Source organism: Eurosta solidaginis, chromosome 4 (assembly GCF_040869045.1).
Source record: "Eurosta solidaginis isolate ZX-2024a chromosome 4, ASM4086904v1, whole genome shotgun sequence".
In the NCBI taxonomy this organism is placed as follows: domain Eukaryota; kingdom Metazoa; phylum Arthropoda; class Insecta; order Diptera; family Tephritidae; genus Eurosta; species Eurosta solidaginis.
In genome coordinates, this window is record NC_090322.1 from 212,711,873 (window position 1) to 212,737,560 (window position 25,688).

General features: G+C 37.0%; 1 protein-coding gene and 1 non-coding gene across 7 annotated transcripts in view; one reads left to right on the top strand and one right to left on the bottom strand.

Moving 5' to 3' along the window:
• Positions 1-25,688, bottom strand: part of LOC137250947 (uncharacterized) — a 396,368-nt gene that overhangs the window by 107,812 nt on the left and 262,868 nt on the right. Inside the window, exon 3 of one of the 6 annotated variants that reach the window (XM_067784707.1) lies at positions 21,014-21,584. The exons of the other annotated variants lie outside the window; for them this stretch is intronic. Coding sequence (XP_067640808.1) covers positions 21,581-21,584 — 4 coding nt within the window. The 3' untranslated portion in view covers positions 21,014-21,580. Of the gene's footprint in view, positions 1-21,013; positions 21,585-25,688 lie in introns of those variants that run through there. 6 annotated transcript variants of the gene reach the window in all.
• TRNAF-GAA (transfer RNA phenylalanine (anticodon GAA)) lies at positions 17,230-17,302 on the top strand. Its single transcript has one exon. It is a non-coding gene; the product is annotated as a tRNA-Phe (tRNA).

Consider the following 25,688-nt stretch of genomic DNA (forward strand, 5'->3'; position numbering starts at 1 on the left):
GTGTCCAAGCGGCACAGCAACCAACTTCTGTAACGGCAAAAGCCGATTGCTACTCGAGCTCGTATTCGAAGTATTTACTGTAAATTAACACGGATACGAGCTGCTTTTAAATAAATACTTGTACTTAAATACAATCATTAGCAGTAAATCAGTATTCAGCGTAAAATTACAATCGCAGATATATCGCATAAGCTGACTTGACAGAAACACGAATCTGGATCTGTATTTCGAAAGCTGTCAGAAAAAAAGGAAAACAGGCTTATGCAGCATGTGTGGTGGCCAACGAAAGAAATTTTGCAATCAGCTTAAATTTTATACAACTTAATATATGTATAAGTAAATACTCATGTGCATATGCAAATTAAGAAAAGCTACTAGCTTTTGTATGTACTACGAAGTATGTTCTTTAGCGCTAATCTTAAACTCTAAATGCCAAAGGTGTTCCACGAACTACAATAAATTCGACCACAAAACCACTTTAAGTATGCGGCTTGAAAAACTAGAGCTCAATAAGTCAGCAAAGCCTGGGAAGTAATGCTTGCACTCATTTGCATTGCCAATAGGCAGCCACTTTTGTTATGCTTGTTGTTGTAGATCTCGTTGCAGTATATGTTGGTATGCCAATTTTCACTATCCAACCACATTGAGTGATCTTCTTTCGTTGCTGCATCGTCAAGCAAATCAATAAATCAATGCAATTGCAATTCAAAGCAAAAGCCTCAAGCGCTTGCAAAGGAACAAAATATAAAAGGAAAAGATGTTAAAAGTTGTTTGGCTCTTAAATACTTTGCTTGGCTGCGAAAAAATTGCCAATGGTGTCCAATGACAAATTGCCTATGGGCTAAGTGAAAAATTAACATACTCGCTGTAGTTCAAAAAATATATTGTTTGCAATGGAAAAAGAACACCAACAAGAAAAAAAGCTAATGAAATGAGAAAATTTCAATCGCAGACGTTGGCGATTACTTTCCATATACAACGCATAACTCAGCGTATAAACATTTGTGTCGTGTGTAAAAAAATGTTGCTGCAACATGCGTAAATGTAAGCCACAAAATGCCGCGATCAGCAATGCGATCGCAGCAATCGCACACACTTTTAATGAGAAAAAAAACCAAAAAAAAAAAACGAAAAAATCAAATGCTCGTTATTCGTAAAATCCCACAATTTTGGCTGTTTGTTGCATACTAATGTTGACTGCCACAATTGGATTGTGTGTTATTAAATGTGCGTAGTTGATTGCAAGTTCGTGTATCGCTGAAAAGTTGATTTAACACAACTTTTTACGACACCTCGTATCCACGAGCCTCTTAGGTGTTATGGAACACGGACAGTACAACTAAGGTGAAAGTGAGGACATAAAAAAAACCTCACACCGAAGACAGCAAGAGAAGTGAAATGCAAATAAAGCTGTAAAGCAGAAAAGTATTGAAGAATCCAGAATAAATAAGCTTTAAAAAAAGTATTTGACAATCCGCCAATAATCGGCAGAGCTCCGTGTATCCTCTGAGCGATACTCTCTAATAGGAATAATTTGCCATGGAAAAAGTCAGACCAATTCTAAATATCCTCGCGGAATTTTGTTCTTGCGGATTTTTTTATTCCCGCGGAAAAATTCCTCCAATTCTTTTCTCCTAGGGAGAAGAATAATTGGGTAATAGGAATTTCGAATTCGTTGCGCATTTCTTATTTTGTTTAAAAAAATTGTAAAGTTTAATTATTGTTGCCAATTTGTTTGAAATTAAGAAATAAGGTATAAACAATGCATTGCATGTGGTATGCACTGAAATGAGTAATGAATTGGTGCCACAGCAACATCAACAGAGGAGCATAAGAAGAAGACGGCAGGATAACACAAATCTGCCGGAGTTGCCTGCTTTCATTCTGCAAAGCAATTTTCTGGCGACCAAGTCGAGTTGCGTTCACCTTTCGCCATATGTCAAAATCTATAAAAGCCTTCTTAAAAAATCCTTGCGCAATTTCTGGATGGCTGCATCAAATATGCGATGAGCTCTTCCGTTGCGTATGATATATTTTTCGACTTAAAATAAATAATATTGTTGTTGTTGTATTAACAGTGAGAATATTGTAGTAGAATGTAATTACATATTTTAGCACAAATTTGTACAAATAAGTGTTCTTTCTTAAAATAACTATTTTCCTTTAACTATTTTGATACATTCCCTTTAATTTAAGTAGCGAAAAAACTCCTATGAAATGGCAGAGAAATCTCCCTCTCCCTCACATTCATAATACCTACTTTTCTCCCATAACCGGTTTCCGATTTTTGGAACATTGTTCAGAATAGGAGGAAAGGGAGAAGTGAAAAAACTCACAAGGAATTTTTATTTAGAATACGAGGAATGGGAGAAGGGAAAAAACTCGCACGGAATTTTCGTTTAGAATTGGACTGATTATGTGCCCTGGAAGATGCAGCTCGCAGAAAGCGTACATCGTTGATAGCAGCACAACATGAAATGGAATAAACTTGACTGAAGAATAGCAAAAATAAACGAAGAGAAAATCCTGCACTCAAAAACTACGGTCACGACGCAAGGACGTTCCCACAACGCTATGGTTCAACTACCGAAATTGTTCTTGTTTTATCGATCCAGAACTGTTTCATCACCTTCTATAATTCGTTACGTCAAGTTAACTGTTTTATGTCGAACAAGTAAGGAAGGCTAAGTTCGGATGTAACCGAACACTATGTGCTCAGCTGCCAAATTACAGCTTGCAAAACTTTTAAATTACGTTCTTTTAAAAGTGGGCGGTGCCACGCCCATTGTCCAAAATTTTACTAGTTTTCTATTCTGCGTCATAAGGTCAACCCACCTACCAAGTTTCATCGCTTTATCCGTCTTTGATAATGAATTATCTCAGTTTTTCGGTTTTTCGAAATTTTCGATATCGAAAAAGTGGGCGTGGTTATAGTCCGATTTCGTTCATTTTGAATAGCTCTCTGAGATGGATGCCCAGGAATTTACATACCAAATTTCATTAAGATACCTCAAAATTTACTCAAGTTATCGTGTTTACGGACGGACGGACATGGCTAAATGCATTTCGCCCAGATCATTTTGATATATAGAAGTCTATATCTATCTCGATTAGTGTATGCCGTTACGGGGTACCGTTATGCCAACAAAATTAATATACTCTGTGAGTTCTGCTGAGCTGAGCTGAGCTGAGTATAAAAATTATTCATTTACTACCAATTTTTTATCGAAAATCTATCGACTTTTCATGAAATGTGTATCGATTTGCTATCATAAAATTATCGATTTATTATAAATAAAGTGAAAAAACTGTTACCTAAATGTTATCAATTTGTTATCGAAAAGTTATCGGCTTGCTTGCAAAAAGTTATCGATTACATATCGGAAAAATATCAATTTCTCATTAAAGTATTACAAATTTTGTATCGACGTATTATGCACAAAAAAAATGGTAGTCAAGCCTGCATCTATCTGCCTCTCCCAAATAAGTGTTGTCCCCTTAATTTGCCTCCAAACTGTGGTATCAATTGAAATACTTTCTTGGCCGGAGCGTCTTCGTCCATTCGCATAACATGACCTAGCCAGCGAAGCCTTTGGGCTTTTATTCGCTTTTCCATCTTCTTCGTAAAGCTCACATAGTTCACCATTATGCATAACCATAGCAAGAGCCGCCTCATCTGCTCTCGTCCATGATTTAGAGCCATCAACAGAGAGAAGAGATCAATATGCGAATGAAAAATAAGGTTCCGACCAAGAAGGTATTCTTATCGCCTATGAAAGCAGAGAAAGAGAAGGACAATACTCCACTGGAAGGCCCAGGTGCAAAACGTTTTTAATTTCCTTGGCATGAAAAGCTAAGCGTTAATTAAGTAAGTTTTTGACGTTTTCGTACCGACATATCTGAGTTAGGCAGGTATAATGGCTGCAAGCCAGGTCGACCAAAAAACTAATGAAAAACTCGTTTAAACCTACTGAGTTTCACATCGGATGTGCACTACAATCAGGAGTTGATCAAGAATATTTGTAAGACCTATTTCCGGTAATCGACCCAGATTTTTCAGAAGTGGGCTTCCGAAGGATCTTAGACGCGTTTTAGCAAAAGCTCGGCACTTCCACTGAAAGTGCTCAACAGTCTCTTTGATAGTTAAGTCATTACAACTTCTGTAGAAGTCATTACGCGGAATGCCTATCTTTTTCGCATGTGGGTCTAAAGCCCAATGCTCGGTGCTGATCGCTATAAGTTTATGGGTTTCGGTTAAAGATCTACCCAGAAGACTCCTTGTCCTTCTTTCAGACTACAATGCTCCTACAAGGTCTTTAAGGTTAAAAAATTGCACAGCTCGCAGTGATCTTTCACTTTTGCTGATTTTTCCCCCTTGGCTGCCCCTGGTGGTATGCCTACTGCCATGCTGATTATTCCCTCATTTACTTGCGCTCCTACGTGCCAGCTCATCATTCATTTCCTTCCCTCGATTCCCCTGTGATCCGAAACTCAGATAAGTGATGTTTCTGGAATCTTGGTTTTTGCAGGAAAAAGTTGCTTACATGTCCCTACAGCCCAAATCGCAAAGACTTCTGTTTGAAACACACTACAGTATGGCGGCAGTGTGAATGAGAATGTGAATAGATACAAGCCCACACAGTCCGTTTTGGAGCCGTCGGTGTAGATTTGTGTGCGCTAATAAGAGGAACCAAACCACAGTAATAACGCTGCCCCCAAAATATACGCCGGAAATAAATAAAGGATACTGCTGTGCCCTTGCTGAGTATCCCTGAGTTTCAGTGCGGTTTTTGCTGACACACATAGTTTACAATGAATTACTAGTCCCCCTGGGGGGAATGTAAGCATAGACATTTTTAAGATTTTCTGGGAAATTTTGTAAACATTTATGAAAACAAGTAAGGACGGAACTGTCTGCAGACTTCATACCTTTAATAAATTGATCTGAACAATAATCTTATACCATTGGGTTGTATTTCGATATATGCTATAGTGGTCCTATCCGGTCGATTCCGTCTTATATCTTAAAAATTGAGGGAACAGTTTGCTTTCAAATGAAAAGACGAACAGACGGACGGTCAGAGAGATGGACATGGCTGAACCAACTCAGATCGTCTTTCTGATCAATTCTGTACACTTATTGGTGGGTCTATCTCTTCTCCTTTAAGGACTTACAATTTTCATATTCGTAACAAAATTAATAAACAAAATTCATTTCCATCGAATGTGTAATAATAGATGTAAGGAAATAATTCTGATTGAAGGTATCTATATTTCCGATACTTTATCCAAATCAGTGATATTCGAGAATTGGTGGTCAGAAAGAATAATTTAGACTAGACACTAACACGACGCTGTACTACCCGGGAATATATAAGCGCGCCAAGTTCACCTTTCGTGCTACTACAGTCAACCTCACCTATCCGTGGCGAATCCTGGAACTAGGGGTGGGAGGCGGGATGACCTGGAAGGTTCAATGTGTTCATATTAAATCATTCCTGAGATTGTCTGCCTTGTGCCTTAATGATGCTTGTTACCGGAACTTAAGGGATCTATGTCCGCAAAGGACCATCAACATCGATAACAATTCCCAAAACTTTCGGAGAGTGTCTTTATCGCTACAACAGCAGCAACAACAACATAAGTATATATATTTTCACCACAACTCTAGTATTTCAAACCCACTATGCATAAATATGAGAAATATATTTTCCGGCGCGCCTCTATGTTGCCTTGCCGCCAGAAGGAAACCACTCAAACCACTGTCGAACATTAAGAGCATCATCACCATAGGAAAAATAATACTCGTATACGCACCAAGCAATTATACCAACAATCTGACTAGATATTCAGTGTTGGTGGGCTTCGCGAGTAAAGTGAGATTTATGGAGCAACTTTTTATCGTGCAGGCAAATTGCATTGAACAGCTAAAGTAAAATTGTGTTCGTACGCTTTCGCAAAGTAAAAGATAATCAGAGAAGATTATAGTACAAAATTCAAGCAGAACGAGCAAAAAAGAGGGAAGGGAAGACGAAAAATCTAATTTCGTACATTGCGCCTTCTGCTCCTCATGAGCGTGTGGGATTTGCTTGGGAGTTAACCACTAGAGTGCAGCAGCAGCAGACGCATGTGGTTTGCAGTTGAGTTATGAAAATAAACAAAAGTGCACAATTGTAGGTTGATTTTTTTTTTAAACATAATTTGTAAACAAATACATATTGAGGCGAATGCAATAATGTGCAAAATCAGCAGGCAAATCGGCGAGAGTGCGCGTAGGGTCTTCTTGGAGATCAGTGGAAAGTGGGATTATGATAATGAAAATTATTGGTGTCTGATATTCGATATAAAATGTAGTATTACGCAAAATTGTAGTATGGAGGATGCGGATGTTTGTATATGTAGTGGTAGCCTACGACATGCGGCGATGGGCATTCAACAGATTTCCCTTATTTATTTATTTATGCAATGAATGTTGTCTTAGACGCTTTTCATTTGCTTGTTAAATATTTTGTTTTTGCAGTTACTTGATTATGCGCACATTGTGCTCATATTTTGTGACTTCTGCGAGTTTGTGAGTTATTTTCAGGGTTGCCGGTACAATAAAATGTGTAGGACCAAAAACTTTACGAAAAATTAGATTTTCGCGGCAGCCATGCCTCTTAGCCACAAATCAGTAGGTTATGTTAAGGACCCATAGAGAAAGGTCCTTCTTCATTAAAATGGGAGTTTAAAAAAATATACTTGGCGCGAAGAGATTTAGGGCGAGCTTCTGTTGGGAATTTGCATCTCAATTACACACCCAGTTCGAAGTAGAACTTGTTGGCAAAAACATACTAAATCAGTTTCTTCACAATTTGTATCTATAAACGGTGAGATGACTCCTGATCAGAGCAGAATTTTGTTTTCCTGTTCTTTCACTTTATTTTTATACTGTTTATTCAGATTAGATATGGCAGAGTAAGGTCAATGATGCCAATACCATCAATACAAATCTGTGCACTTAAGTTCTTAACCTCGAATTATACAGCCTTCCCAAGAACATTAAAATGCGTCTTATCATACTCTGTGCAAGGCTCCTATGCATTGGGTAGGGAGAATATCGAAGAAGCCTTAACGATGAGCTATAAGCAGAAACTTACATTGCTCAACTAATCAACAATGTTCGCAAAGCCATATTGTACGGAGATGTTATGATCCCAAAGGTTTTCTTACCGAAACCCTACAAATAACTCTGACGTTATACTTAGGCGGTACATCGTAAGTTTCATTATTAAGTTGTTTAGGGTTCCGAAATTTTCGAGCAAAATTATTACGCATTATTGCTATTTGCAAATATCAAGCTCCCTAAAGTCAGAAACACCTGCGCACTGTTTGGATCTATAGTCAAGACGTATTTAGCTGACAGAGACCATATGTTAAAGTCGATTGTTGCTTTCGTTTCGACTATGTTTAGTGAGCTTCTTCTCGATGAAAATTTTTCTTGCAAAGCTATACCCAACTTTCTCGGCGCACAGAAGGAAGTGGATGCCACAAGATTAGCTTGGTAGATCTTTCTACGCTGGAATGTGACTCTACAGATAACCAGCTGATAAAAAAATTTAAAGTTAACCAACTTTCTCCTTTTGAGATGGCTATTTCTGTGCGCTACTATTTTCCTACTGTAGAATTGAAGTTAGCTTCCTCCTTATTCCCGTTAGCCGGAGATGAGTATTTTATGTTCTAGAAAATAGCACCATAAAGGTAATAGCCAGACCATCTGGAAAACGTTTTGATATGACCATATTGAATGCTCTAGGTCATCCAACCCCCTCCTTCGGTAAGAAGCTTTGGGGTCACAAGGGCCTTGCGAGCTAGATAAACAGGATTTGCAACGGATAGGTGGGGTTGACAATTGAGTAAGCAATGAATTGCGCTGGAAACCGCTTTGAGGGGCTTGCGCTACACAACCCATTCAGACCCAAGGCCACTTCCTACCGTATATCTTTTGAAGTACTCCTTGGTAGCATCGTTCGTTGTAGCGATAAGAGTGCTCTCCGAAGGCTTTGGGGAGTGTTATCGATGTGATGGTCCTTTGGCGGCCATCTCGGGAACGATTTATGTGGCCACATTAAACCTTCAGGCCATCCCTCCCTCCCCACCCGCAAATTCCAGTCGCCAGAGCCTGGTCTGTTAGTGAAACAGGATTCGCCGCGGATAGGTGAGGTTGACAATTGGGTTTGGAGAAACTATATATTGCGCTGGAAACCTGAAGGGTTGCGCTGCACAGCCCCTTGAATCTGGTATTTTAGTCAGCTCTTACGACAGACATACCTACCGCGGGTATATTCTGACCCCCTAACCCGCTGGGGGTCGCATCGTTCGTCACTTATGTCGCCTCATATATGTATGAAAAGCAGTGTTGGTTGTTTACGTTCACAACTTCTTTTATCAGGCACACACTATAGCCGAAGTCAAAAGGTACGATTACTATCACTTTCTGCCCTTTGCATCGCATTTCCAGTAAAGCAGGGATAATAGCCCTTGCGTCCAATCAACTAGGCTTACATAGTAACACTCGGAGCGTTGCAAACACGTGGCCTGGCCATTAGAACGTATTCATGGTCGTCAAAGGTAAAGATTGATTTGTTATGAGGCATTCGCATTTTTTTATTGAAAGTGTATTACGCTGGTTACATGCCCTACACACCTTGGTGAGCACTTGAGCTGAGCATGCTGGATTGGTCGCTCCGACACTTCTTTCCTTTCCGCTGTGATTCAAAGTACCGCTCGAATGCGAGGAAGAAACAACTATGCATAATTACTTAATTAATATTGTGGCGAATATTAGCATTTCGATACGATACATGTCAACATGAAAGCGAGCAGCCACACACACATGTAAACAGCAAAGTCAATGCGAGGAGAATATTTCACATACATGCAGTCAGCAGCTAAGGGTGAAGATGACATTACTAGCGCATACACAGCTTATATAGCTAAATAACCAACTATAAGATACATATCGAGAAATAAATAAGCAAGTGTTCGAGAAGGCTGTTCGTGAAAAGTCTAGACCCTAGGAGAAATAAGTGAACGAGGCAAACGGGGAATATAAAAGCAGCGCAAGCTGAGGAATAATAAATCAGTTTCGATTTTAACATGCTAAAAGTGAAGTCCGCAAATAATTTAATTGTGATGTACTACTACAGTAGAGTTGTGAAAAAATTACATTTCGCTATACTGAATATTTGAGTTATTTAATCAATACTTCAGCAATTCGAACGATAACAGAAGGTGCAAAATAATTAAGATTTCCTAAAACTCGCAACAATATTTTACCTTCTCAGTTTTTTTCTGCTGACCTAAATTTCCTTGGGCACTACTAATATTACTGCCATCCTGAATAAACAAAGAAAACACACTAAAGCCTGATTAATATTAGTTGCTTGTTGAAACCCTTTACGAAGATTTTGGAGAGCACTGCCAATTGCCAATTCTTATCCCGATATAGTTCTGAGTAGTTCCAATGCTTAGATCTACTCTTGAAACTCCCATTCTAGATTACTTTCAAACTACAACAATAGCCTCGGCTTTTGCAGATGCTACGGTCCAGAGTTGATTTATGATTTAATCGTAGGCGTGAATAGTATTTCTTCACAACCATGCAAAATTTTGCGCAACATTCACAAAAAACCATAATAATTTGCAATCAATGCAATTTTGTACGCAACAGATGCGCTTCTTCCTCTGTTTATCATTTTTATTTTCTTTATTTCACAGTCACACTTAATATTCCGCCTCATTGAAATAATTAATAATGAAAATGGTCGTATTGTAGCGTATTTATTTATGCCTTTCAGGTCACACACAACCCACTACCATAGAGTACAGTTAATAATAAAAACCAAAGCGATTCTAAATTTTGTGCACATGCGCAGAGATATTGGGTAATTTAAGCGAATGCGGCACGCTGCAAGCTGCACATTGCACAACGTCATGCGTAGGTGTAACGCTAGTCATAAGCCAAACGTGACTTCTCACCTTCGGCCACAGTCACATTAAGTTGACTTAACACAAATAGCGGAAAGCGCAAACTTCATAAAGACATAAAATATGTACGAAATCATAAAATCATAAACAATAAAAATTTAATGAAATAAATAAATAAACGAAAAGTAAACGAATGTTGTATAGAAGTAGATTAGTTATAATAAAAACAAGTAAAGAAGGTTAAGTTCGGGTGTAACCGAACATTACATACTCAGTTGAGAGCTATGGTGAAAACATAAGGGAAAATAACCATGTGGGAAAATGAACCGAGGGAAACCCTGGAATGTGTTTGTTTGACATGTCTATCAAATGAAAGGCACTAAAGAGTATTTTACGAGGGAGTGGGCCATAGTTCTATAGGTGGACGCCATTTAGGGATATCGCCATAAAGGTGGATCAGGGTTGACTCTAGAATTTGTTTGCACGATATGGGTATCAAATGAAAGGCGTTAATGAGTATTTTTAAAAGGGCGTGGGTCTTCGTTCTATAGGTGGTCGCTTTTTCGAGATATCGCCATAAAGGTGGACCATGGATGACTCTAGAATATCTTTGTACGATATGGGTATCAAATGAAAGGTGTTAATGAGTATTTTAAAAGGGCGTGGGCCTTAGTTCTATAGGTGGACGCCTTTTCGAGATATCGCCATAAAGGTGGACCAGGGGTGACTCTAGAATGTGTTTGTACGATATTGGTATCAAATTAAAGGTATTAATGAGAGTTTTAAAAGGGAGTGGTGGTAGTTGTATATGTGAAGGCGTTTTCCAGATATCGACCAAAATGTGGACCAGGGTGACCCAGAACATCATCTGTTGGATACCGCTAATTTTTTTATATATGTAATACCTGCCAAGATTTCGAGGGTTTGTTGTTTCGCACTGCAGACATTTTTCATTTTCTTCTACTTAATATGGTAGGTGTCACAACCATTTTACAAAGTTTTTTCTATAGTTATATTTCGCGTCAATAAACCAATCCAATTACCATGTTTCATCCCTTTTTTCGTATTTGGTATAGAATTATGGCATTTTTTCATTTTTCGTAATTTTCTATATCGAAAAAGTGGGCGTGGTCATAGTCGGATTTCGTTCATTTTTTATACCAAGATAAAGTGAGTTCAGATAAGTACGTGAACTAAGTTCAGTAAAGATATATCGATTTTTGCTCAAGTTATCGTGTTAAGGGCCATGCGGAAGGACAGACGGACGAATGTGTATAAAAATTGGGCGTGGCTTCAACCGATTTCGCCCATTTTCACAGAAAACAGTTACCGTCATAAAATCTATACCCCTACCAAATTTCAAAAGGATTGGTAAATTTGTGTTCGACTTATGGATTTAAAAGTATCCTAGACAAATTAAATGAAAAAGGGCGGAGCCACGCCCATTTTGAAATTTTCTTTTATTTTTGTATTTTATTGCACCATATGATTACTGGAGTTGAATGTTGACATAATTTACTTATATACTGTAAAGATATTAAAATTTTTGTTAAAATTTTACTTTAGGAATTTTTTTTTAAAAGTGGGCGTGGTTCTTCTCCGATTTTGCTAATTTTTATTAAACGTATATATAGTAATAGGAGTAACGTTCCTGCCAAATTTCATCATGATATCTTCAACGACTGCCAAATTACGGCTTGCAACATTTTTAAATTACCTTCTTTTAAAAGTGGGTGGTGCCACGGCCATTGTCCAAAATTTTACTAATTTTCTATTCTGCTTCATTATTTCAATCCACCTACCAAGTTACATCGCTTTATCTGTCTTTGGTAATGAATTATCGCACTTTTTCGGTTTTTCGAAATTTTCGATATCGAAAAAGTGGGCGTGGTTATAGTCCGATATCGTTCGTTTTAAATAGCGATCTGAGGTGAGTGCTCAGGAACCTACATACGAAATTTCATCAAGATACCTCAAAATTTACTCAAGTTATCGTGTTAACGGGCGGACGGACGGACGGACATGGCTCAATCAAATTTTTTTTCGATCCTGATGATGTTGATATATGGAAGTCTATATCTATCTCGATTCCTGTATACCTGTTCAACCAACCGTTATCCAATCAAACTTAATATACTCTGTGAGCTCTGCTTAACTGAGTATAAAAAACCGTTAAACCAAAATTATGTTTAGACAAAAGTAATAAAAAAGTTCGTATAAAAAAATGCCTTAACGACTCTTTTAAATATAGAAATAATAATAATAACGAACGTCACATGAGATATAGTCCTGTCGGTGACGGAAATTGGAGGAAGCCTGTTCTATATTCTGTGTACCTTAAGTTGCAATTTATGTTACCATCAAATGGTGCACACTTCACGCTTCATTTACTGCAAAGCGCGCCTGTAACCAATTAACTGTAACCTGTACAATCAGCCATAGGTTTGTATTAGTGCGAGGAATAACGTACATGCTTATAGCCTCTTAAATGAAAAAAATAATTGTACTCTCTAACATAGGTAAATACTTAGTATATTTATAATAGCAGAACCGGCAGACGTTGATTTGCCACAGCTTTGGTCTATCTGCATAACTTTTAAGCAGTTTTAACCTCTTACTCTCCCTTCCCCTCTGCCCCTTTTCCTTATATTTGTATTTACTCTTCCCTTTGCCTTTCTCTTTTTCTGCGTATCTTGTTCCCTCTCCGCCTTTTCCTTCACTTGTTTTCCACTCCCTCTACCCATATCTCTCAATCTTCGTCTAACTTCATCTCTTTCTCCTTCACTCTTTTCTCTTCTTCTCAAGTGTTTCTTGTTCTTTTCCATCCCTTTTTCCCAGTCACAACCCCACCCCAAGTCAAAGTCCTAGTCCTAGTCCTAGTCCTAGTCTCAGTCCCAGTCCCAGTTCCACTCCCAATCTCAGTCCTAATCATAGTCGCAGGGCCACTCCTAGCCCCAGTCTACCTAAATCGGACCAAGAACAGATTTGTTCAAATAGATCGGTCCCTGGTCCACTTCCCAGAAAGAAACTTCACAGGAACGCTATCCTATCTTTGATTAAAATCGGTTTAGTAGCTTAGGAATCCATTGCGGACAAGCAACGAGACACGAAATTTATATATATTAAGATGTAGTTTACTTTTATATATTCTTGCTCTTATGTTTTCTCCCTAACAATATTAAATAGGAATGGCAATTTTTGTGTTTAAAAAAACCAAATAACTTAAAATTATCGCATTAAAATTTGCGGCTGCTTTGTGTGTGGGAGAACCAGTCAAAATACGCCTGCAGCGAGTTTGTTACCACTTAAGCTGGCTATTCACCTTCAAAGAAAAAAAGAAGTTTCTATTCAAAAATGCTCAAGAAACGTTCAAAAAATGTTTGATTTGTTAACATCTTTGCTCACTGTAGCGTAAGCGTAAGAGTAGTCAGGAAAAGAAGTCAAAACTGAAACCAAAAACGAAGACGGAACTGAAAGCGGAGGGCATGTTAAAAATTTGTTATCGAAATGTTAAGGATTTGTTATGGAAATGTCAACGATTTGTTATCGAAATGGGTAACTGTTTGTTATCAGTGAGCTATGCACATTTCATGGCGGAACCAGGAAAAGGTGACAGCCGGAAATCGGCTGTTTTTCCTTTTTCTAATATTATTTGACACTTTAACGTCCGACGCAGTAAGATTTTGACATAAGCTCATCGATTTACAAAAACAAAGTAAATGGAATTTGTATTTATATTTGTACGTATGTCACCGTGCTGCCACATTATATGGTTCTGCCATGGGACATGTTACACATTTCTTATAGACGAGTTATCGGTTGGTTATAGGTGTGTCATCGGCGAGGTGAAGACGAGTTATCTAATTGTTGGCACAGTTTTATAAATTTGCTATAGCAGAATTTATCAATGAGTTGCCGATTTGAATTTGCTATCGAAGAGCTATCAATTTGCTAGCGAAATTTCATTAATTTAATTTCGAAAAGTGATCGGTTTTTGGAAAGGTGGTCAGGTAACGAATTGTTTTCAGAAAGTTCACGTTTTTTTATCAGAAAATTATAGTACCTAATCGATATTTTATTATAAAATTATTGGTTTATTACTGAAGTTGTACCAATAAGTTATAGAAAACAAAAAAAAACCATTTAATTTCGAAAAATTGTCGAATATGTATAGAAAAGATGTCAATGTGTTAAAAAAAGGTATCGATTTTTTAGCGAAAAGCTAAAGATTTTTTATCGAAAATTTATAACTTCTAAATGTTATAAGCTCTACGCCGGATAATATTCTGGTTTTGTGTTTAAATTAATTTATTTATAAATATTTCGATTTCAGCTCGAAGTCATGATCAGGAACCTTAAAAACAAGCCTTCAGCTCATTACACTTAAAAACATTAAATCCCGACGGACAACAATTAATTAATTCATTGAAAAGTTATCGATTACTTGTCGGAATATTTCCAACTCGCTATCTATAATAAAAAAAAACTTGGTGCGACTTACCTCCGAGGAGATCAAATCCGAGCTTCTCTTCTAATTGACGAAAAGCTTTTTAGAACAGAAATGCACTGGGAGTGTTTGTCGAACCACTGCCAAGTGGCTACCCCTCTAAGAAAAATCTTTTCCTGCTTTAAACTACGTTTTTTAAGTTCTGATTATGCTTTGCACGGGACTTGAGTCCAGGACCTTCGGTGTGGTATGCGGATCACGCTATCAAGCCACCACGGCCACGGTCTTGTAAAGAGAGTCCTTCGATCGACAGCCCGCGATGGCAACACAATAATGGAGAATGGCATTTTATTACCGAATAATATAACATTGGTTTCGTTTTATGTCTCAAGTTGAACAGATTTCTGACGGTCTCAGCTCTGGAAAACAAAAATCAATCTAGTTTCAGTCAAGTTAATGCAGAAGCTGTAGCTCATTAGCAGTGAAATTTGGTTTGATTAGGTTAAATTGGCTGCCCCTTTCTAAGTTATGTATCTTTAAGGTCCAAATTGTTCAGTTCCATTTCCTGGTTAAATCACTGGTCTTCCACTCTTGCTCAGTGGCTCATAAATCAGAACTAGGAAGTTAAAGAAACACTCGTATGAAATGCGATGTCGAGTTCAGGCACAGGACGGGGCTACGACAAAAAAAGGGCATTCCATACCATTTCATCTCTACAGCGGAAAAATTCATTGTCGGGAGCTCTAACCATGCAAGAAAAATTTAAGACAGTGACGCAAAGCGAAATTTTCACACTACAGGTATAAGACTAGCTTCGAATTAGTAACAGATCCGATATACAGCCAGACAGTTGTTAGTCACAGTTGTACATAAAGCTCTTATATCTGAGCTGCATGCATTAAAATTGATTAATGAAAGCCAGAAGCCATTTCTGAACCACTTCCGAAGCACGCGTTAAAAAGAGGCCAGAAAAGTCTCCAATTGCCATTTGTTAGGACTTTGCATTGTTAAAAGTGTCATTTGAGAGCACTGCGAGGTTGCAAAATAACTACGTCTTCTAATGCGATAGCACTAATCAGGTTCGGAACTAGCATTTCACTGTAGTAATACTTTCTACATTTGGGACGACTGATGCTGAACCAGATCGTACTTGTCACACTCTAATGAGTGCATGTGCCTATATCGCCATTCCCATTCCAATTCAATGCAGTTAAGCTCGAATTTGTGTTTACAGGTAGGCAAAGGAGGGTGGATGCATAGGAGGATCGATGTTCAGTGAATTTTTAATACTTCCAGCTAGAATGTTGTGGTATGATGCCATACCAGCCTGCATTCACTGACTACCTGAAGGAGGTTGTGTTTTCCTGATCCAAGAACGTCGGTCAGAGAAGAAGTAGTCTCATCTCTTTAATATCTAGAATATTTCGAGCTTTTGGCTTATCGCAGTGTTTCCCTGATCTTTTTTGACTCAAAGTTATAGCTATTTGTGCTTCTCAACACTGAGTTTTCATTATATTACATTTTATTTTAGTGAAAAGCGTAATTAGCATATCAGAACAGGTTTAGTAACAGAAAAAGAAAAACAAAAAAAAAAACTATTGATTTTCAACGCATTCGAAAAATAAGTTCTATTAATCGCTTTTGTTTTAGTTAATTGACTTTAAGTGGGCGTGCATAAACTAAGCCGCCTTCCTCATTTATGTAACCTGCACACCTTGTCAATTGATTTTATTGATGGCGGCATTTAAATCAAATGAAAAACAAAACTTTAAATTAATTATTCGCTTATTTAGGCTAATGTGTTTTATGTTAGAGACAAATCATTAAACATTGTATGCTTTATTGGCCTTTTTTTTTTTGTTTTTTTTTTTTTTCAAGCTGTGATAGCACTTTAGTATTATCGTTTATTAACTTTCACTGTTTTACCGTTGCAACAGGTTGACCGCCTCGTTCTCGTTCGTACCAGGGGCGTGTGTTTTTGGTGTCGGCACCGTTTTTTTGATGCATAGTTTTGTGGTAAGTTGTCTTGCTTGGTTGAGTTGACCGGAGTTGTTATGCTACACACGCACCATAATAAAGTGACATTTTTTAAATGCCATTAAATAATTTCGGGGAAAACCGTGAGACGCATTTTAAGGAGGTTGAAAATTTATAAACTTTATGTTGGATAATTTGTATTCAACGTTTTTGTTTTGCGTTTTACTTGGAAATTTTGTGAATTGCTTGAGGTGTATATCTGAGTATCTACTAGTGAACCAAGCTAAATTTAAATTGACTTAGAAGTCAATTTAGGCTACTATTAATCTTCAAAGAAGATAAGCGTTTTAGGTAAATATCTGCTAATAGACAGGTTTCATTTACTTAATTAACTGGCTTTTCATAAGATAAGAGGGGCGGTGAACTTAAAGGTTCATAAAGTATAGAACATATCGTCCATCTATCTACGTACTTAGTTCTAAAACGGACTAACCCAAAAACCACTACCATTTTACCTTATAGCTCACAAACTCAATACCAATAGATTTGTTTAATCAATTTATTAATATATTCTCTACTCACCAAGGAAATATTTAATTCAAAATAAACATTTTATTGTGTGTGAGTGTTTTCGAGTTCTCCGAGCAAAATTTTCAATTGATAGCCGTTTGGATCTAAGTATACGATATGTTATCACTTGAAAATATTAGTTTATTAAGGTGTTTTGTTGTTGTGCTAGTAAGTAGCGATTAGTATGAGGCTTGATGAATGCATTTCTAGCACTTAGCACAAGGAAACCACAGACAATTGGGAAACGAGCAGTAGTTATTCTATAAGCCGAAATAGCTCAGTTGGGAAAGCGTTAGATTGAAGATCTAAAGGTCCCCGTTTCAATCCCGGGTTTCGGCATGTATTTTATTTTATATTATTTTATTTTTATTTACTTTTTATCTTATATATTATTTAATTTTATGGTATTTTTTTTTATATTATTTTTTTACTTTGTTTATTTTTGATTTTGTATTGTTGTTATTTTATTTTATTTTATTTTATTTGTTTTATTTAATTTTTTTATTTAATTTAATTTAGTTGCATGTTGTTTTTTTAATTTTTTTATTTTTGTTTAATTTAATTTAATGTAATATTATTATATTTTAAAATATATTATCTTATTTTACTTAATTTTTTAATTTTGTTTGATTTCATTTTAATTTAATTTATTTTATTTTATTTTATTTTATTTTATTTTATGTTATTTTATATTATTTTGTTTTATTTTTTTTATTTAATTTAATCTTATAATATCTTATGTTATATTGTTTTAGTTCATTTTACTTTATTTTATTGTATTTTACTATTTTTTAATTTTATGTTATTTTTTACTTTTTTATTTTTTTATTATGTTTTTTTTTATTTAATTTAATTTGACGTAGTTTGTTTACTTAATTTATTTTTGATTTCTTCTATTTTATTAAATTTTATTTTATTTTGTTTTATATTATATTGTTTTATTTTACTTTATTTTATTTTATTTCATTTTATTTTATTTTATGTTATTTTTATAACCTTTATTTTTGTTTGTTTTATTTTATTTTGCTGTTTTTTTTTTAATTTGATTTTATTTTATGTTATTTTTTGCTTTGTTTATTTTATTTAATCTTAGTTTTTTACATTTTATTTTATTTAATTAAATTTTATGTTATTTTTATAATTTTGTTTTTTTTTTTTTCATTTTATTTTGATGTATTTTATTTTATTTTATCTTATTTTATTTTATTTCATTTTATTTTGTTTTACCTTAATTTAGTTAAGTTTGTTTTATATAATTTAATTTTATGGACCGATCGATTTTCGTTATAATTCCGTTTCAAAACAGTCGACACCTAAATCGGGATCACAAAAAATTAAAAATCGAATCTCCGTAATATACTTGTACATACAAGGGATGTAAGTATTTAACAAAAATGATCAACAGTTTTAAATTTTTCCAGTTCAAATTCATTCTTATTCCATAACCCTCAATTCAATTAACCTTTTATTGTCATATGGGTGTTACGCAGCACGCACGCCAGCAAATAAAAATAAAGATCTACACGAAAAATAAGCAATAAAAAATGGTGCATAAGCCGGTAAATTGTTATATTGAAAATCGTGTTTGTTTTTTTTTTTTTATTTTCTGCAAACTTGTTTTATTGCAATTAAAGTCGTTATTGCATTGTCAACTGCACCCATCCAATTATGTATTCTGTATTGTTTCTGCTGTTTGTGTTTTTTTTTATTTTTCATTACTTACTTAAATTTTTGACTGTTGTTTGTGGCGCACGAAAATTATTTGCTAATTTGTTGAGTAAATTTATGCAATTTACTGTGAGCATTTGTCAAATTTAATTTAATTAGTTATCCAAAATTTTTTCAGTGTTTTATGATTCGTGGAATTTTCAGAGTAAATTAGTAATTAAATAAAATTAAAGGTTAATATTTTGTAATTTGTTAATGTTCTCTAAAATTTATACGGTTGAAAGAACTTTTGTTTACCTTGATTAAATACTGGGTCGGACTCTTTCTTTACTGTAGCTTAGCCGAGAAAGGCATACAAAAAACTCAGCCGTATAGGCGTACTGGATTCCCATGTATGTAGAAGCTCAACAACATTTGCTTCATAGAATCAAGACCAAAGGTTTCTGAAGCTTAAATAACTTAACATACTCAATTATCACTGCCGCTTTTTTATTAATATGAAGATCCACAGATTCTATTATTTGCACCTGCATAAAATATGATTTAAAACAACAACGACACTTGTGCTGGCACTTAATTTAGCAAGTGATAATTTAAATAGAAAATAGCTGAGTGAATAGTATTGAAAACACCACAGGTATATATTATATTTGTCAGACAGCTTTCGCTTAAGTGGAATATCTGCATAAAATTTAATAAGTTTGGCGCCATAAAATCTAGATAAAAAAAAAAAAAATTTTGTCGACTGGTGCATATCATAGGTAGGCAGAGTGCACTACGTTTTTATTTGCACTGCCAATAGGTTAGTTTGTGTGGCAGCTGTCAGGTAAGGAACAGCTCACTTGCACACTTTTATGTTGGTCCGGCTTCCGGAACTGGCTTATAGTTATTTAGCGAATCACTGCGTGGCAACGATAAAGCCACGAATAAGGCACACCCCGATCTTGGACAGTTTCTCCGGAGATTTGCATACATTTTTACCGAAATATTTATGCTTCGTTCTCGCAAAGGCTGTATAGCTGAGCATAAAATTACTGCAAGATATCAAATTGTCGTTTTCTACACAGCTTACATAGCTGGGGCTGTTCAATGTATTAAGGCACACTGCATAAACATATAAACTCCCATTGTTCATTGTCCTATTAGCACTAGAATAATCATGGATAGATGAGCTTTCATGAACCCTAATAGCTTCGCCGAGCGCTTGGATTTAACAACGGGCCAGAATGTCTTGTCAGCCCAGAGTTTGCCTGACTGGCTAAAATACCACACCAATCCAGAAGCAGACAGAAGTGGTCAGCAGAATTCCGAATTGCCAGGAGTATTCTTATGCCTTGAGACCCAGATAATTTCTGTTAAAAAGTAGTTGGATGCAGTCGCAAGTGAGGTCAATCAATCCTACACTGCACTAGACCTAACGGTAGGACAGGTTGGTGCCTTGATAGCCGCTTGACCATCTAAGTAGATGCTAAATTCAAAATTTCAAGCTAACGCCGAGATTATCTTGTTCAGCCTGGATTCACGCGTTAACAGATTAACCTGTAGTAAAGTCCACCTGCCAGAGATAAAGCCGAATTCGGTCAGAATGTTGTAGTGACCGCTATTCACAAGCCTATACGCCGATGCTCGGGCTGTGGCCATTTTGCCCACGATATCAACTGGGTACAGATTCAGCATTGCGTTTGGTACCAGAATTGGTGCTGTACGAATTGCCCAGCTGATCCTAACAGTCGCCAATCGCTGTACTGCTTCCAACCTTTTGACGTAAATCTTTCGAGCCGATAACGAAACGATGACTCGTGAATATCGCCTGTTGAACAGTAGGAAATCAATCCGAAAAGGTTAAAAGCTGAGACCCACACTGTTTGAGGTACAGTAGTACTCAGGTATACTTTCGACGGAAGCATAGCATCCTTTCAATCTTTTTTAAGCACATATAGGAACGCTGAAGTGTACTTTTGATTCAAACCTGCTAAAGGACCAGATTGTGGTCTTCCTTAAGACTGCACTTAGTGTCATCGTGAGTATACAAAAGTTTCTTAGGAAGGCTTTGTTAGGGCGGGTTTTTGCAAGTTGCATGGCAGAAGTTCAAGAATCTCTAATTGAAGAAAAAACCTCGCAGATTTTCCAGAATAGTGAAAGAGATGCCAAAACTGGTTTTTACTTGAAATCAAGACACTTGTTCGTACAACAGGTTGCTCTGTTACCAATTGGAAGGCAAGAGACCGATGACGGCAAGGTGACGTTTGGGAAGTATGGAGCATGTAGCACTGCGCCAATTTAAATATATGACTGAATGACATTTTATGAATCATATTTCTTCTTATATATATATATATGGGTACAGTCCCATAAGTGAAACGATAAATGTGTATAGACATCATAGCACGATTTTCGCATGTAAATGCCAGCAAATAACGCCAAAAAAGATAGGCAATAAATTTGCTTAAAAATTATAATTCTATAAGCGTTTCTTTAGAGTCAACACCTGTAGCATAGAAAATTAACGAGATATCTGCAAATCGCTAATGGCACAGTAATTTGTTAAGCAATGCATAACGATATTATCTAGCAACAACAACAATCCACATGACACATAAGCAACAAATTTATGGTCGGTCCGAAAAAGAAAAAAATTTGTGTTGCAAAATTAAATAGGCAAAGTATTAAAATAATGTAAACAACATAATTTACTAAACTAAGAATACATATTTGTAGTTATGAGTATTTAGTTGTCAACAGCCAATATCCGTAGCTCCAAAAACGATTTAGGAATTGGCGCGATATAAAATACCTTATTTAGTTTTTCAAGGTAATCTTCAATAAGAGAATTTAATTTTGGAGATTTTATGATTTATTTTTTTACATTTGTTTTAAGTGTACTCACTATAAATTTTTTAGGAAGTCGATTTTCAGTAATTCATGTGCGCATGCGCATTTAAAAGTCACTCACCTGTAAGAAACGGATAAAAGGAATTAAATTTATTTGAAATTTTTAAGGTAAGACATTAAATTTTAAAAAGGAAGAATACAAAATTCTCTACATTCTGTGATCGAAAATAATTATCAACTCGAGTTTAGAGAATGCAAGCAAATTCCCCAAGCATTTACTAAAATCAGCAACCTTATAGGAAATGGCCAATCGAATGATGAAACAAGACTATTTAATAAATTTTGTTTTTATTAATGACTTAAGCTATAAACGTTTTCTTTCCTTTCATTCATCAGACTTTACAAGTGCTTATTGTTTACAACCAGCTTTTAAAAATGTCTGAAGATATAGCTTAATGCCAGACAGTTCGACCTAGCTTATGTCTAATTAGGTAGTTCGGTTTTCACAGCAAAATTAGGTACTTTAACCCGTAACCAATGGATAGGTTAGGTGGTAGCTTCCCTGATAAGGATAGCTCACTTGGACAACACGAAGGTCCGTTGTGATACCACATACACCAAAAATAACGGTGACCTAGATCCAGCTACTTAGAGAATCGTTGGGTAGCAACGATAAAGCTCCGAATGATACCGATCTCAACTTTGGATATATCCTCGGGAGATCCAAGTGAGTCGCGACCGAAGTACTTTCGCCTAATTCTGGCAAAAGCTGGACAATCAAGCATAAAGTGATTTGGTGATTCCACCTCATCATCCTCCATACAGCTGCAGCAGGATGGAGTTTCCAGTATATTGAGACGTACCGCATGGATACCCATGGGACAGTGCCCTGTCAAAACCCCAATGACCATTGATAGGTGAGCCTTAGTGAACCCAATTATTTCAGCAGACCTCCTGCCATCCACTTTCGGCCAGAAAGATCTTGCTACCCTGCAAGACGTGGTATCCGCCCAACGTTTGCTGAGCTGATTCGAGGCCCAGGTATGGAGGAGCAATCCACAGGTGGCCAGCGGGATCCCGAAGTCCCTACAGCCATCTTCATCCGGTTCAGTTGTACCGATGCGGGCTAAGAGATCCGCTTGACAGTTACTCGGGATATCACTATGGCCCGGGACCCAGATAATCTTAATTGTAAAATAATTCGATGCAATCGCAAGCGAGGTCAGGCACTCCCAGACCACCCTCGATCGCACTGTAGTTGAGTTCAAGGCCTTGATAGCCGATTGGCTATCAGAGTAGATGTTAAATTCCCTAACCGTGGTAGCACTGGATAGCATTCCATCCACCGCATCCTTAATCGCAGCAATTTCCGCTTGGAATACACTGCAGTGATCAGCCAACTTAAACTTGCGGCTTAAATTTAGCTCTTGACAAAAGACCCCCCCACCAACCTTTCCATCCAGCTTTGACCCATCCGTGAACAAGTTAACCGGTCCCATGCCCCAGATAATTCCTCTTCCCCAATCCTCTCTCTCTGGAATAACTGGGGTGAAGGTTGTATAGGGAGCTGTTATCGGCATACAGTAGTCCGTTCTGTCCGGGATGAAGTCGAAACTGGTAAGAAGGCTAGAGTGTCCGCAGTCAGAAAGTCTATATCCCATATCACGAAGCCTGACCAACGACCTTGCCGCGGCCGCCTTTCCCGCAATATCTACTGGGTATATGTTCAGCATGACGTTCAGTGCCAAGTAACCAATACTTCGGAGTCATAAGTTTTCACCTCTAATGCAATTTAAGCCAGTAAAAACAAAGAGCAATGGCGATAAGGGGAGTCTACCTTAGCGCTTACAAAAAAAAAATGTAAGGCACGATAACCACCGAATTGGGTTACGGGACCTAATTCTTTTATGCCTGATTCCGAACGGCGTCTGCAAGGCAGATGAGCTTTTACTGAGAAATACACTCGGAGTGCTTGCCAAACACTGCCGAGGGGGACCCCGCTTACAAAAATTTTCTTCTAATTCAAAAACTAGTTTTTAAAATTTTTATGTTGCTTTGGCCGGGGTGTACCGCACCACGGCGGCACCTTAGCGCTTAAGTAATTTAAACCCGCTTTCAAAGCTTTGCGATTGCATTGTACTATTTTACGATTAAGCTCATCTGAGTTCTGGGAGTTAGCAATATCCCGTGCCGCTGTCAAGCGGACACCTTAGCCTGTATGAGTACACAAACGAATTGAAATCTGTTTCACTGGTCATCTGCGATCTCTCCATCTATAGATGGTCACTGAGTCAGCCGAGCTATACGCTTACTATCACGTGCAGGGTAACGATATGCTTTGCCATGGATGGCACACAATCTGCCAAAATCATTGAATTCCCCAGGTCTGATAAGAAATACTTGACGACAACTCCTTCTTTCTGGGAGCTTAGTACTGCACAGTGGGATTTGCCTGAAAAAATTTGTAAACAACTCTTTAATAATTATTTTCTTTTAATTTTACAACAAATCCCGTTTTTATTTTTGGAAAAGATTGAATAGTGTGTCCTCTAGGAGATCTCGGCCCCACCGTGCACAGCCGTGTGGATAGTGTTAGATTTTGCAATTTTTCCTTAATATCAATAACAAATAGTTTTGTTGCGTTTTGATTTGAATTTATTTCATTTTAATAACAGATTTTGTTACGTTTCGAAAGGCATACATATTGTGGCGAATATTAGCATTTCTAATATCACAATGCTGTTAGTAAAGAAACACAACGACAATAAGCCATTTACACACATACATAGAACGAACATTGTCGAACGAACAGTCGAGTTGTGTGGGTGGATAACAAATTGCTAAGGTGGAGGGGATCGAGCTGAGCACGTATTGAATGCAAGGCCTCCGTACAATTAGCGGCGTGAGAATGATAACATAAGAAAATACCGTAATATATGTAGGTAAATGTAATAGCAAACAAGGCGACGGATTGGAGACAAGGCCTCTTCAACCGTTCGAATACTGCCCCAGGTGAAGGAATAAAGCACGGATTGGAGACACGGCCTCTTCAACCGTGCGACCAAAAGCAGTCAATATTCACGCAACAACAAACCTACGGATTGGAGACAAGGCCTCTCCAACCGTAGAAACAACGAGTATGAGGGTAAACGTCTCACATGCAATCAGAGTTTATACTCGGATTGGAGAGAAGACCTCTCCAACCGGTGGAAGTACGAGGAAAGCCCCGTTACGTATTGTGGAAAAAAAACAAAAAAAAAAAAAAAAAAAAAATTTCTATTTATACATATAGAATTTGTTTACACATATATACATATGTAAAAAAAACAAAACCCTACAATACAAGTAGTCGAACGCACAAGCATGCCACAAGCACTATATGCACAGTGTTTAAGGTAGGCTTGCAAATATTCGTAGAAGTGGTATGCGTCAAGCACATTCAGGTAGTAAGCAGGGCGTGTCAGTCCCAGCGTTAACCATACCGCGACACTATCTAAGTACAGCAACGTGACCCCGCCAGACGTAGAGCTTAGTGCTCAACCTACCTCCCGACGGAATACTTGACGGTAGTACCGGGGGGTAAATGGTACTCAGACGGTAGGAGGTTTAGTGCGGTTAAAGTCCCACACTGACTATGAGGCTTTCGATGCTTCCTCCTCGTAAAACAAAAAAAAAAAAAAAAAAAACACATACATAGAAGGCAACGAAGAATATTTCAAACACATAACCAGCAGCTTGAAAAGAAGAAATTATTTCACATACACGTATGTAGTCAGTAGATAGGAGCGAAGAAAAAGAGAAACAATCACACATTACATTATCATCAGCTAAGAGCAGAAGCTGTTACTCACACATACACAAGCATAAACTACAGATATATATGTATACAGCTAAATAACAAAGTACGAGATACAACTGTTCCAGAAGACATATTCGTGAAAAGTTTAACTGAGAGTATACAAGTAGTGCGGTGCAAGCGATAAGGAATCATTTTGATTTTAACACGCTTTAGCGAACTACGCAAGAATTGTAATTGTGAAGTATTACTCCCAAAGTTGTCTTAATAAAGTAAATATTGCTATATTGGGTATTTGAGTTATTTATGCGAGAGTTCAGCCACTCGAACGATATCAGAAGGCGCAAAATAAACAGAATTTCCCAAAATTCGTTAAAATATTAACTTACATATAGGCCTAGTACATATTATTAATTTTTCTGCTCACTT